This window comes from Phyllobates terribilis, unplaced genomic scaffold (assembly GCF_046119375.1).
Source record: "Phyllobates terribilis strain yellow unplaced genomic scaffold, ASM4611937v1 Scaffold_1__5_contigs__length_1240528914, whole genome shotgun sequence".
In the NCBI taxonomy this organism is placed as follows: domain Eukaryota; kingdom Metazoa; phylum Chordata; class Amphibia; order Anura; family Dendrobatidae; genus Phyllobates; species Phyllobates terribilis.
This window is the reverse complement of record NW_027362761.1, coordinates 865,069,250-865,081,428: the sequence shown is the minus strand read 5'-3', so window position 1 is coordinate 865,081,428 and position 12,179 is coordinate 865,069,250. Positions and strand designations below refer to the sequence as shown.

The following is a 12,179-nucleotide window of genomic DNA, read 5'->3' as shown; positions in this document are numbered from 1 at the left end:
CTACTCTCCCCTGACTGCAGATGTCGTAGGAAAGAAAGAAGGATCGGGCTGTTGGATTTCCACAGGAACTCTATGAAGAAATTCTGTCACCATGTGAGAGCAGCATAATGTAGAGACAGAGACCCTAATTCTAATCACTTACTGGGCTGCTTGCTGTAGTTTTGATAAAATCACTGTTTTTATCATCGGGAGTCCTCCATATTCTTAAGCTAAATAAAATAGTGATTTAATCAAAACTGCAGCAAGGAGCCCAGTAAGTGACACATTACTGGAATCGGGGTCTCTGCCCCAACTCATGCTGCTCTCAAATGGGCATCAAAAACCTAGTGATGGATTCCCTTTAGGACGGGGTCACACGAGCGTATGTTCTCTCATGCGAGAAAATCGGGCCAATTATGCTAATGTCACCTTAGTGTGATCCAATTCTCTCGCATCATAAGACAGAGAACTTTTCTCCATCTTCTCCCTTTTCTGTGTCTGCTGTAATCGAACTGCACTCTGATGACATCCGAGTGCAGTCTGCTGGTTCATATTCGCCTATAGAATTTTATGGATGCACCCGCAGCATGCCGTGCTTTTTCTCTCATGCTGAATTGGCAAGAGAAAATAATCTCAGATCTACACTGCCCCATGGAATAACACTGGGCCGAGTGCTATCCGATAAAACATCAGATAGCATTTGGCCGTGTTATACGACCGTGAGAGCGATCCCTTAAAGTTAAGGCCAAACACTCCATCCACACGCATTGTACTGTAATTTGCTGCACATGTGGTATAGATTCCACACTACTACTCGACCACATCATAACTCTCCCGGCAGGCCTCCTGATCCGAGCGCCATCCTCATCAGCACATAAGAGGCTGTCGAGTCCAGGTTGGGAGAGCTGCCGACAGTCTGTGCCCTGCAGTCCGTACTCAGACCGAGTTTCATGGACGTCTGCAGGGTGAGCCGCTCTGTGACTGCAGACTTATGAATCCCCCCAGTGCACGGGAATTCGCTGGTTTCTGAGGTGGGACCGGAGGGTATGTATGAGTTATACATATTCCTGGCCAGTGGGCACGGCCTCACTCTTTACCCTTGTATGGCGCGGGGCCACGCCTACTGGACAGCTGTGTCATTAGTTGGGGCGCAGCCTCACTCTATACAAGTGTATGGCGCGGGGCCATGCCCACTAGATGGGCCCTGGCCAGGAATATGTATAACTCATACATACCTTCCGGTCCCTACTCAGAAACTGGGGGATTCATAAGTCTGCAATCAGAGTCACTGCAGACTTATCGATTTGGACCGGACAACCCCTTTAAGATGTGGTCAAGTAGTAGTGTTGGCTCTGTAACCGCTCAGAGCAAGTTTCACGAATGTCTGTAGAAGCCCCTCGGCTATGTTCACACAGGTTTTTGGTGAGGATCCACTCCAAAATCCTTCTCGAGTATGCCAGGAAAACTTTCTATTAATTTCTAAAATGAAATCCACTTTGCTGTTGTTGTTTTGCAAACAGAAGCTTCAGGGAAAAAAACTGTTCAGAGCTGCTACAGGAAAAGAAGATTGCTCCAAGAAGATATCCCAGAATTTGTGCTTCTTAAAGGGAACCTGTCATTAGATGCGTGCTGCCCGAACTCCCAGCAGCATGAATCTGAGCCCGGCGGCACGATTGCAGCCATGTATGTTCTTCTCTGAAATGCTGCGGCGTTTCAGAGAAAAGATCATTTACAACCCCGCCCGGGGACAATAGGGAGAAGCCCCACTAGTCCGATGCCCCTGACTGATATCTCAGTTGTCTGATCCCAGTATATCGATAGCTGGAACTCTAAGGATTTTATCTTCTGTACATGTGGAAGTTTACCTTGTAATGATTGATCTGTGCTATTGATTTATTTCAGGTAATATGGGTCGCTTAGATGGGAAAGTCATTGTGCTGTCAGCCGCAGCACAGGGAATCGGACAGGCTGCTGCCATAGTAAGTCCGCCAGTTAATAACGCTTCCCACCCTGCTGTTTGATCAGTGCCAGCACTGTGCAATCATTTAACGAGTGTGGTGAATCTAAGGAACTTCATAAATAACTTTACTATGGGAATTGTAAGGTATTGTCAGAAAATAACCTAAATCAGGTTCTTGTGTTTAAATATTATTTTTAAACATTTCCTGTTTGTTTTCTTTTACATATCACAAACTTGCTTAGAAATATAAAATAGAATTCTTGCAATTTTCACACTGGCCACTGGGGCTTTTTTAGACTCTAAACCTCTTGCTGTTTCAGGAAACAATACATGTACAGAGCCTTATCGAACAGACTCTGACAAATATATTCATCATGGAGTGGGTCGAATTGTGTGGAACCTGCCCATGAAATGAGCCCTCTCCACATGTGGCATCCACCTAAGGTGCAGATGACCATAGTCTCTTATCCGAGAGAATCGGGCCGGTTATGTAAATGACACGCTGTTCAGACTCTGATCAGAGTTTGATCATAGTGTGATCTGATTCTCTTGGATGAGGGGAAGATGGAGAGAAACGTCTCAATCTTCTCCATTCTGTCAGTCCATGGAAATCTTACTTGCATGGCAGAGTTCGATTTGAAGGTAATGGTGTCAAAGATGCTTACATAATTTGGATGCATTCATGCCTATAAGGCCATGTTCACAGTATGAGATTCCGCTGAGTTTTTTGTTGCAATATTGAACATTTCAGAAAATCATGGCAACAAAACGCTGTGCGATCGCATCATGTGAACATGGCCTAATAGCAGGATGATTGTGTCCAACTGCTGAGAATCTGAATTGCACAAGGTTTTGTTTTTTTTTCTGGTCGTTATTGGTAATTGATACTATGGAAATGACAGTAGTATTTCCTTTTGATGTTTCTAGGCGTTTGCTAAAGAAGGAGCAAAGGTGATTGCAACAGACGTCAATGAAGAGAAGCTGAAGACTCTAGAATCGTACACAGGTTGTTACCAACACTTATTTCTTCATTGTGAATTCCAATTTCAAATTGATGTCATAGACTTTCCCAAATGGTCCTATATCTGTCGCTGGGGTCTGCTTTTCAATACGCATTGAATTTGGTCCTCTAGATTTGACCTCAGACATTGGGGCATATTTATCAAGTTAAATGTGCCAGAATCCTTGAGAAATTTGTGCCAAAAAACTGTCTTATGTGACTTGCACCATATTTATGATGTATTTTAGACACTTTTAAGACTTTTCTGACCTCAGTGATAGGGGCTTAGCTTAGTATAGTATGCAACACAATGCGCCAAAAAATGCACCAAGATTGGGGCACACATTTCTGGCACAAAGTAAGCCAACTAAAGGGTTGGGTAAACTTAGACTGGACAGATTTATCAGACAGCATGAACCACTGTGATAAATCTGGTGCATTTTAAGCTTGTCTAGTGTAAGCTTGCACTGATGAAGAATTAAGGTCCAGTTACACGGACTGACCAGCAGCACCAACCGCCCGCTGATCGGTAAGGGCAGTCGTATTACTAGCCTGTGTACACGGGCAGACCGCGGTAATCAATGTGCACTAAGCAATCTGTAGTATATGATTGTTCTCGGCAGCTCGAGTCCTGTCTATACAGAATGATGCTCTGTGGAAACCAAAGATCATTTCAGCTGATGAACAAGCGTTTTGCTCGTTCATCGATTGATCGGCAACCGGTTTACACTGCAAGATTACCATGAAACGAGCATCCCTAGGATCACTTGTTTATGATAATCTTGCAGTGTAAATGCATCTTTAGACTATTTTGATAATTATGTCCCATTGTGTGCAACAAGTACTGCACAGTAATACATGGGCTACAGGATGAACTGTGCTTATTTTTCCACTTGCAATATATAGTAGATGTTGACGTGAATGTTTTATGACTACATTCATTTAGGTGCCTTATAAAAGCTATAGTGAACTGTAGCTGTCAGCCTCTGTGGTAGAAGGACGTACAGCAGACTTACAAATAACTCCCTGCACATGGCTGTAAGGATGGAGATGCATCTCAGACTGTACATCTGCCCTAAAATGGGCTTTTCTCTTTGTACAATGCCTTTAGTGGATGAGTGTCTTGATATTGAGCTGATGTCCTGCAGCAGGTTCCCAAGTCATCAGCTATAAACCGCAGAGGAGCCCCCACCAAGTGTTCAGTCCTGCCGCTCCACCACATGGGATATTAAGCATTGCACGTTTCCCATTGAAGCTGTCAGTAATGCTTTCATGTCCTAGGGCCTCCAGAAGGTGAAATATTTTTTCCAGCTGCTCTTGAGCTGGGGACTCCATATGTAACTGAATATTACTTAATAGGAGACAGCACTTTAAAGAAGCACTCCTCCTCCCATCAAAGTTTTTATTCTCTTAATGTAATGCAATCATCATATTATATAGCACTGTGTACTTACAATTGATCATTTTGCCTTTCTACCCCGCTAATTCTTCTGTTTCCCATTAGGGCTATGACATCACGTGATTAAAGACTGATTAGCTGAATCCTTCTAAGTTCTATGTAGAAACAGGAGGACAATTTTCTCTGCGCAAGTCATGAGTCACTGCAAAAGTCCCTGGCAGGGCGGAGCAGCTGGGTCAGAAGTTAGAGAGGAACCATTTATGCAGGGAAAAGAGACTTCCTGTTTCTCCATAGAGTGTACAAACGAGAAGAATTAGCTGGGTAGAAGGGCAAAATGAGCAATTGTAAGTACACAGTGCTATATAATATGATTGCAATATATTTAGGCTATGTTCCCACACGTTGTGTTTTTCAGCTTATTTTGCTGCAGATTTTTATGTAAATTTTCAGCTCCGTTTTGCAGTATCGGCAAAGTCTATGAGAAACCAGAATTCTCAGCTCTCACATCTTGTTTTTTGTTTTGCTGCGTATTTTGTGCTTGGTTGTGTTTTTGGAGTATGGAGCATGTCGCTTCTTTCAGTGTTTTTTCACCCATAGGAAGTAATGGGTGCTGAAAAAACGCACCAAAAAACGCAGGTAAATTATTTTTTTTTTCAGCGTTTTTGATGGCAAAATAGAATGGGGTTCTTTTTTTTTTCACAGAACTTTATGTACATGCATAAATAGAGACAGAAGGACAGTGAAAAAATCCGCTGAAAAAATGCAGCAAAACCTGCAGATTTCCTGCCAGAGATCAGTTTTGCTGCAGATTTCTGAGTGAAAAAAACACAACATGTGGGAACACAGCCTTAGAGGATAACAACTTTGATGGGGGTGCTTCTTTAAGGATACACTGCAAGTCTTATCTTTCTCACTCTTCAACCACTGAGCCCAGACAGTTATCAAAATGAGTAAAATGTAGAGATTAGCAAATTGATTAAATACAAATTGAAGTTTTGTGAAATGTTTCGGAATTCGTTGAAGTTGACGAATTTTAACAAAAATAGCTGGCACAATTTTACACATTGCTGTAGGTTCCATCAGCCAGACGAGGTCGCATGGCTGGGCGGCTTCACCCATACTGCCTTAAAGCTATCACATCACATGTTATGGCACCGCCAAACCAGAGGGACTATCACAGACTGTATAAAAGCAGAAGCAGAAAATACAGCAGCCGTAGGGATAGGTCGACATAAAACTGGACAAATTTGACAGATGGTGTGTGTTCTAGAATAGCAGTGAAGAAGATTAGTGTATAGTCTGAAAAATAGATCATATGGAGATTCAATTGATAAATGATACTGAGAGAGTGTTTGCTTGTTTCTTTTTTTTTGCAGAATTAAGGAACCAATATTATTGAAGGAAAAAAAAATGTAAAAATGTAACTCTTGTGACAGCCTCCCAATGTTTGCATGTAACAAACTACCAACTTTTTTGTTTCTACTAAATGTGTTAATTCTAACATAGTAAAAATATCTGATAAAAAGAAAAGTTGAATTAGATGGGCAAATGTGAATAAAAAAAAAACAAACATACCTCGGCATCTGACAATAAGAATATGGGAACCATAGGCAGCATCATCACCACCACCGCTAGCATTCACCGTCCTCACAGTAGTACTACCAATACACAGGTCAAGATTGGTTTCCTTTTTCTCCAACAAGCTTATTAATGGATAGCAAGCAGAAGACATTATGGATTATATGGCGCATCACTCACAGCAGGATGAGATTACCTCTGACAGTGACAAAATCAGTTTGAGTAAGTGTAAGAGTTAATCTATTTGATTGCAGACGTTTAAGTTTTGTCAGTGACCTCTGTCTTTTCTGACCCCTATTTCCCCAAGCCAAATAATACCTGATTCTAAGGAAGATATATCACAAGTTCTTCCAGTTAATGGGTGAACAGTCAGCGTTTGGACTTGAACAATACGAAGGCCAAAGTAGGTAGAGGACGAGTCAAACTTGTAGCTGTGTTTGTGGTGGTGATAGTGGCACAATTAGGAGTCGTAGGGAAAGGAGCTCTGGATGTTTCCCACCTGGAGACCACTTTCAGCTGAGAGGAGGAGAATTAGAAGGCGGAAGAATTTATTATGTGGTGGACAAAATCTGGGAACCATATTGGGTTGACATGAAAGTGATGTCATCAGACGAGGAGGGTGCTGGAGTCGGTAATACAGAGCAGAATCTATGTCTGGCCAAAAGGTCACATGTGTCTTCTGCGGTCAGCTCGGGAGTAAGTGGTGCCGCAACTGCTGTTTGTAGATGAGGCTTAACAGTGCCTGAGAGCTCTGGTTATAGTCAGCAAACAATACACTCAGTCACCCCCTTTTGTGCCAACTCAACTCCTACCCGGTCAAGTTGCTGGTGGGCAAGTTACTGCTGTACAACTTAGTGGCATTTACTTTCTTCTTGAGAAAGGATGGTGTGTGCCCATTCCCGCTGGAAGATATCCAGTCTCCATTATTTCTCACATGTGTACTTTGGCCCACACTCTTTTGTACGAGAGCACTTTCTAGACGCGGCAATGAGCTTGACCATGCACCACATCGTTAAAACGGTTGTCTGTTCTTAAACTACAAGTCTGCTGTCACTCTTCAGATTCTCTGGTGCTGGCACCTGGAGAGGAAAGGGCGTGACCGCAAGTATGCTATTGGCATATATGCGGTCACGTGCCAACTAGACTGTATTTGGCCTCGCTCAATGTAAGTGTATTGAACGAGGACGGATACAGTCTAGTCAGAATGTTCCTGGAAGTATGCTAATCGCATACTTGCGGTCAAATAACCTCTCAGTGCCGGCATCGGAGAATCCACAGTGTGCAGTGCGCACTCTGAGGATTTCCAAGTCTGCAGTCACTATGTTTAAGAGCAGACAACCCCTCTAACCCATGGAGCAGCAATTATGTACAAAGATAGTAAATGTCTTTCACGGCCCACTGGGTCAATGTTTTAAGTTTCAGTGATGCACCACCACAACCAGTTTGGTTCAAATGCCAACCGGCACTTATCAATTTCATCCTACACCTCTTCCACTCCACATCATCCTCAATATATATGGCCCCATCCCCCAAGAACAACAGGGCAGATCATTGCATCCACTTTCCCTTTTTATTTTTTTTCTTTCTTGTAAGCTTACAGTAAATGCTGCCAAGCTGTTTTTACAGTTTAGGAGCAAGGGGAAAATAGCCATGCAGCGGACGAGTTGCTCCTTTGCAACAAGAAGCAAAACTCGCCCTCGATGGCTCCCCGTCAATTATAATTGCGCATTGTTGTAAGCGACAATGATGGAATTCAACACTGCATATACTGGAGCATATGTATGAACAACGTAAAGCTGTGACTGATTGTATCATGCAGAAGGCAAACTAGAGCATAAATTACTTTGAAATCTGCCATTGGAAGCTGATGAGGGACTCTTGTCACCTACTGAGGCTCTTCAAAGAGACAACTAAGTATGTCAGTAGAGAGAACTGTATAGACAAAAATATCTAAAGAGGCACATCAAAGAACAGCTATGCACAAACCCAAATACATAAAATAATCAGATTTCTTGTACTTTTTATCTAAGGAAAAAGATTACAAACACTTACAAGCTGCTAAACAACACCATTAGTGCAAATAAATAATGCAGTCCTGTATCCACGCTTCTCAAAGATATGGGGTATATTGATGTCCGTCCATGTTCCTGATTATTCGGTAGGGAGTATAGCGTTGACTATGCCATAACACTCATATTTATATTGGAAAAAAACACTCACAAGGATGTAAAAAGGATTATGAAAATACAGCAACTTCTACTTTTTCACTGCTGTCCTGGGGCTGTTGTGGACCCTCGGGGACAATGTTATATGCAGCAGTATGAGGAAGAGCAGCATCAGTTGATTGGGGAGATAGATATACAGTACAGACCAAAAGTTTGGACACGCCTCATTTAAAAAAATTTCTGTATTTTCATAACTATGAAAATTGTACATTCACACTGAAGGCATCAGAACTATGAATTAACACATGTGGAATTATATACTTAACAAAAAAGTGTGAAACAACTGAAAATATGTCTTATATTCTAGGTTCTTCAGAGTAGCCACCTTTTGCTTTGATGACTGCTTTGCACACTCTTGGCACTCTCTTGATGAGCTTCAAGAGGTAGTAACCGGAAATGGTTTTCACTTCACAGGTGTGCCCTGTCAGGTTTAATAAGTGGGATTTCTTGCCTTATAAATGGGGTTGGGACCATCAGTTGTGTTGTGCAGAAGTCTGGTGGATACACAGCTGATAGTCCTACTGAATAGACTGTTAGCTGCTTTTTTCTTGCCATAATACAAATTTTAAGTAAAGAAAAACGAGTGGCCATCATTACTTTAAGAAATGAAGGTCAGTCAGTCCGAAAAATTGGGCAAACTTTGAAAGTGTCCCCAAGTGCAGTTGCAAAAACCATCAAGCGCTACAAAGAAACTGGCTCACATGAGGACCGCCCCAGGAAAGGAAGACCAAGAGTCACCTCTGCTTCTAAGGATAAGTTTATCTGAGTCACCAGCCTCAGAAATCGCAGGTTAACAGCAGCTCAGATTAGAGACCAGAGTTCTTGCAGCAGACACATCTCTTCAACAACTGTTAAGAGGAGACTTTGTGCAGCAGGCCTTCATGGTAACATAGCTGCTAGGAAACCACTGCTAAGGACAGGCAACAAGCAGAAGAGACTTGTTTGGGCTAAAGAACACAAGGAATGGACATTGGACCAGTGGAAATCTGTGCTTTGGTCTGATGAGTCCAAATTTGAGATCTTTGGTTTCAACCACCGTGTCTTTGTGCGACCCAGAAAAGGTGAACGGATGGACTCTACATGCCTGGTTCCCACTGTGAAGCATGGAGGAGGAGGTGTGATGGTGTGGGGGTGATTTTCTGGTGACACTGTTGGGGATTTATTCAAAATTGAAGGCATACTGAACCAGCATGGCTACCACAGCATCTTGCAGCGGCATGCTATTCCATCCGGTTTGCGTTTAGTTGGACCATCATTTATTTTTCTACAAGACAATGACCCCCCCAAACACACCTCCATGCTGTGTAAGGGCTATTTGACCAAGAAGGAGAGTCAAGGACAGTCACCAGACCTGAACCCAATCGAGATGGTTTGGGGTGAGCTGGACCGCAGAGTGAAGGCAAAAGGGCCAACAAGTGCTAAGCATCTCTGGGAACTTCTTCAAGATTGTTGGAAGACCATTTCCGGTGACTACGTCTTGAAGCTCATCAAGAGAATGCCAAGAGTGTGCAAAGCAGTCATCAAAGCAAAAGATGGCTACTTTGAAGAACCTAGAATATAAGACATATTTTCAGTTGTTTCACACTTTTTTGTTAACTATATAATTCCACATGTGTTAATTCATAGTTTTGATGCCTTCAGTGTGAATGTACAATTTTCATAGTCATGAAAATACAGAAAAATCTTTAAATTAGAAGGTGTGTCCAAACTTTTGGTCTGTACTGTATATCAGGCAGAAGACGAGGCTCACAGCCAGTGTGAAATTAAAAATGATGACACTGACTATGATGACCAGTTTTCACAGCGGGGTGAAAAGTGATCTCGGGGACCTCAGCCGTGCTGGCGAGCATGGCAAGCTGCATATTCAACTGCATGTGGGATGACAAGTAAAGCATTGACAATAGGATAGCCATGCTTTTAGACTCTCTGTAAAAGCAAAAAGGGGTAATTTTTTTTCTCCAGCTTCTTGAAAAAAGAAAAAAAAAGTCAAAATTGACATATTACCCGGATAAGCTGTGTTATAAACCACACAAGCATACTATCATCGTAATCGTTCTGACCTGGAGAATCATGTTGCTAGGTGATTATTACATTATAATAAACGCTGTAAAAACTTAACTGCAAAAACACAGTTGCGGAATTGCATTTTTTTCACCATTTCGTCCAACTTGGAATTTTTTTCCTCCTTTTTTTAAATTTTTTTTATTTTTTATTACATTGTGTAATAAAATGAATGATGTTATTCAAAAATACAACTCCTGCAAAAAATCAAGCCAACATACGGCTAGATCGATGGAAAAATAAAAAAGGTAAATGCAAGAACAGAAATTGATGTGTCGCAAAGGAGTTATTGATGTCCGATGACTGTTGTGGCCAACCATTGCCTTTTAATTGTCATATTTCATGGAAAACTTCTTTTAAGTTATGGCCAACAAATCTGTAATTGGTAATCTAGAATAATTCTGTGCTGATAACATTATTATATGGGTTGTCAAGGTTGTACTGAAAAGTTTGCAGTGTTTCTGTGACCTCGGATTGCCAAACTGAGACCTTGTGCGATTCACACTGTCACCCCTGTATTTCCCGTGCGGGTGGGCGGTCACTTGACCACATAGATGCAGTTTGCATACTTATGGTCCCATACCGACACGATTCATCTGGCTTCTCTCAATAGAAGAGAATTGAAAGAAGCTGGCTGAGTCTAGTCTGCATGTGACTGCCAGTGTGCAAATCTTATATGTGGTCATGTGACTGCCCAATCACACATGCAATACAGGAGAATCATGACACTGTTACGATTTAGCAGTCTGCAGTCACATAATATGACTGTTGACTTTTCATTTTAGCCTGGACAGCCCCTTTAAGAATTTGTGTTTTTACAATTAATTTTTTTTTGTCTATTCAGCAGAAAACTTAGAAATAAGTAGCTACACTTTAGAAATGGGATGACTAAATAGGATTTGTATACAATTTACCTCCAGGTATTCAGACAAGAGTGTTAGATGTCACCAAGAAGGAGAAGATTGAAAAACTGTGCCTGGAAATTGATAGAATTGATGTTCTTTTCAATGTAGCTGGGTAGGTAAATTGGCCCATCTATATGTCTGACATCCTTTATCTCCTCATGTACTGTATATGTCCTGTAAAGCATAGCCCTGAATTGCCCCATACATAAGCCAGTCACAATGTAGGCCTTCATGTGTGATGTTGCCAATATATTCCAAATATTCAAAAAGTCACACATGAGTTTTAAAGCGATAGATCTGCCAAAAATCATGAGTCCACTGTATAGGTGGAAATAATTACATCACCCCTATATACTCCATCTGGCCTGGAGTAGCTAACTCAAACACTCGGCTATCTTTGAAGTGACTGGGCAAGTACTCAACTGGGTCTTCATACAACTTCCCCTGACCACATTCTGGCAGCTCAGGATCTAGTATTTATCATTTATCCAGTGGATAAGTAAAAATTTGTTGTAGGCAGAATATGCCTTTTAAAAGGTATGCACCAGATGTGCACCCGTCCCCTGCCTCGTGAATTCCAAGTTGTGCTCCTCAGTGACGTGAGGTTGTTGTGTGATGTGACCACTGCAGCTGATGTCCTCTCTGGAGGAACATTGAGGAGTTGTAGCCAATTAGTGGGAGTTTTCCAGTGGTGACTAACCCATTTATCCTACTGTCTCCTTCCTGACTATGTTGTAAGCCCTGGAGGACATGGTCCTCTCTCTCTGTACCAGTTCTGTCCTGTTACTTTGTTTATTGTACTTGCTTGTATTTTGGCATACGCATTAGATATATGTACTGCATAAAAGAAATATGTCCTTAAAGGGACACTTCATGTGAAACTCCTACCCATATTGACCTGTAATCCACCAACATAGTCCTATAATAATGCTAACAAACTTAATAACCTGCATAACCTACAAATCAGCCCCAATGGAATTAACAACATTGGAAAAAAACAAATCTACGCTTTAATTAATTAATGTATTTTGAAAAATATTTAGATTTGAGTCCTCAGTGGTTGATACCTTTT

General features: G+C 41.7%; 1 protein-coding gene across 1 annotated transcript in view; it reads left to right on the top strand.

Moving 5' to 3' along the window:
- LOC141171755 (dehydrogenase/reductase SDR family member 6-like) overlaps positions 1 to 12,179 on the top strand; it is a 30,174-nt gene that overhangs the window by 745 nt on the left and 17,250 nt on the right. The window contains exons 2-4 of the mRNA XM_073655396.1: positions 1,882 to 1,958; positions 2,867 to 2,945; positions 11,123 to 11,219. Coding sequence (XP_073511497.1) covers positions 1,887 to 1,958; positions 2,867 to 2,945; positions 11,123 to 11,219 — 248 coding nt within the window. The 5' untranslated portion in view covers positions 1,882 to 1,886. The remainder of the gene's footprint in view (positions 1 to 1,881; positions 1,959 to 2,866; positions 2,946 to 11,122; positions 11,220 to 12,179) is intronic.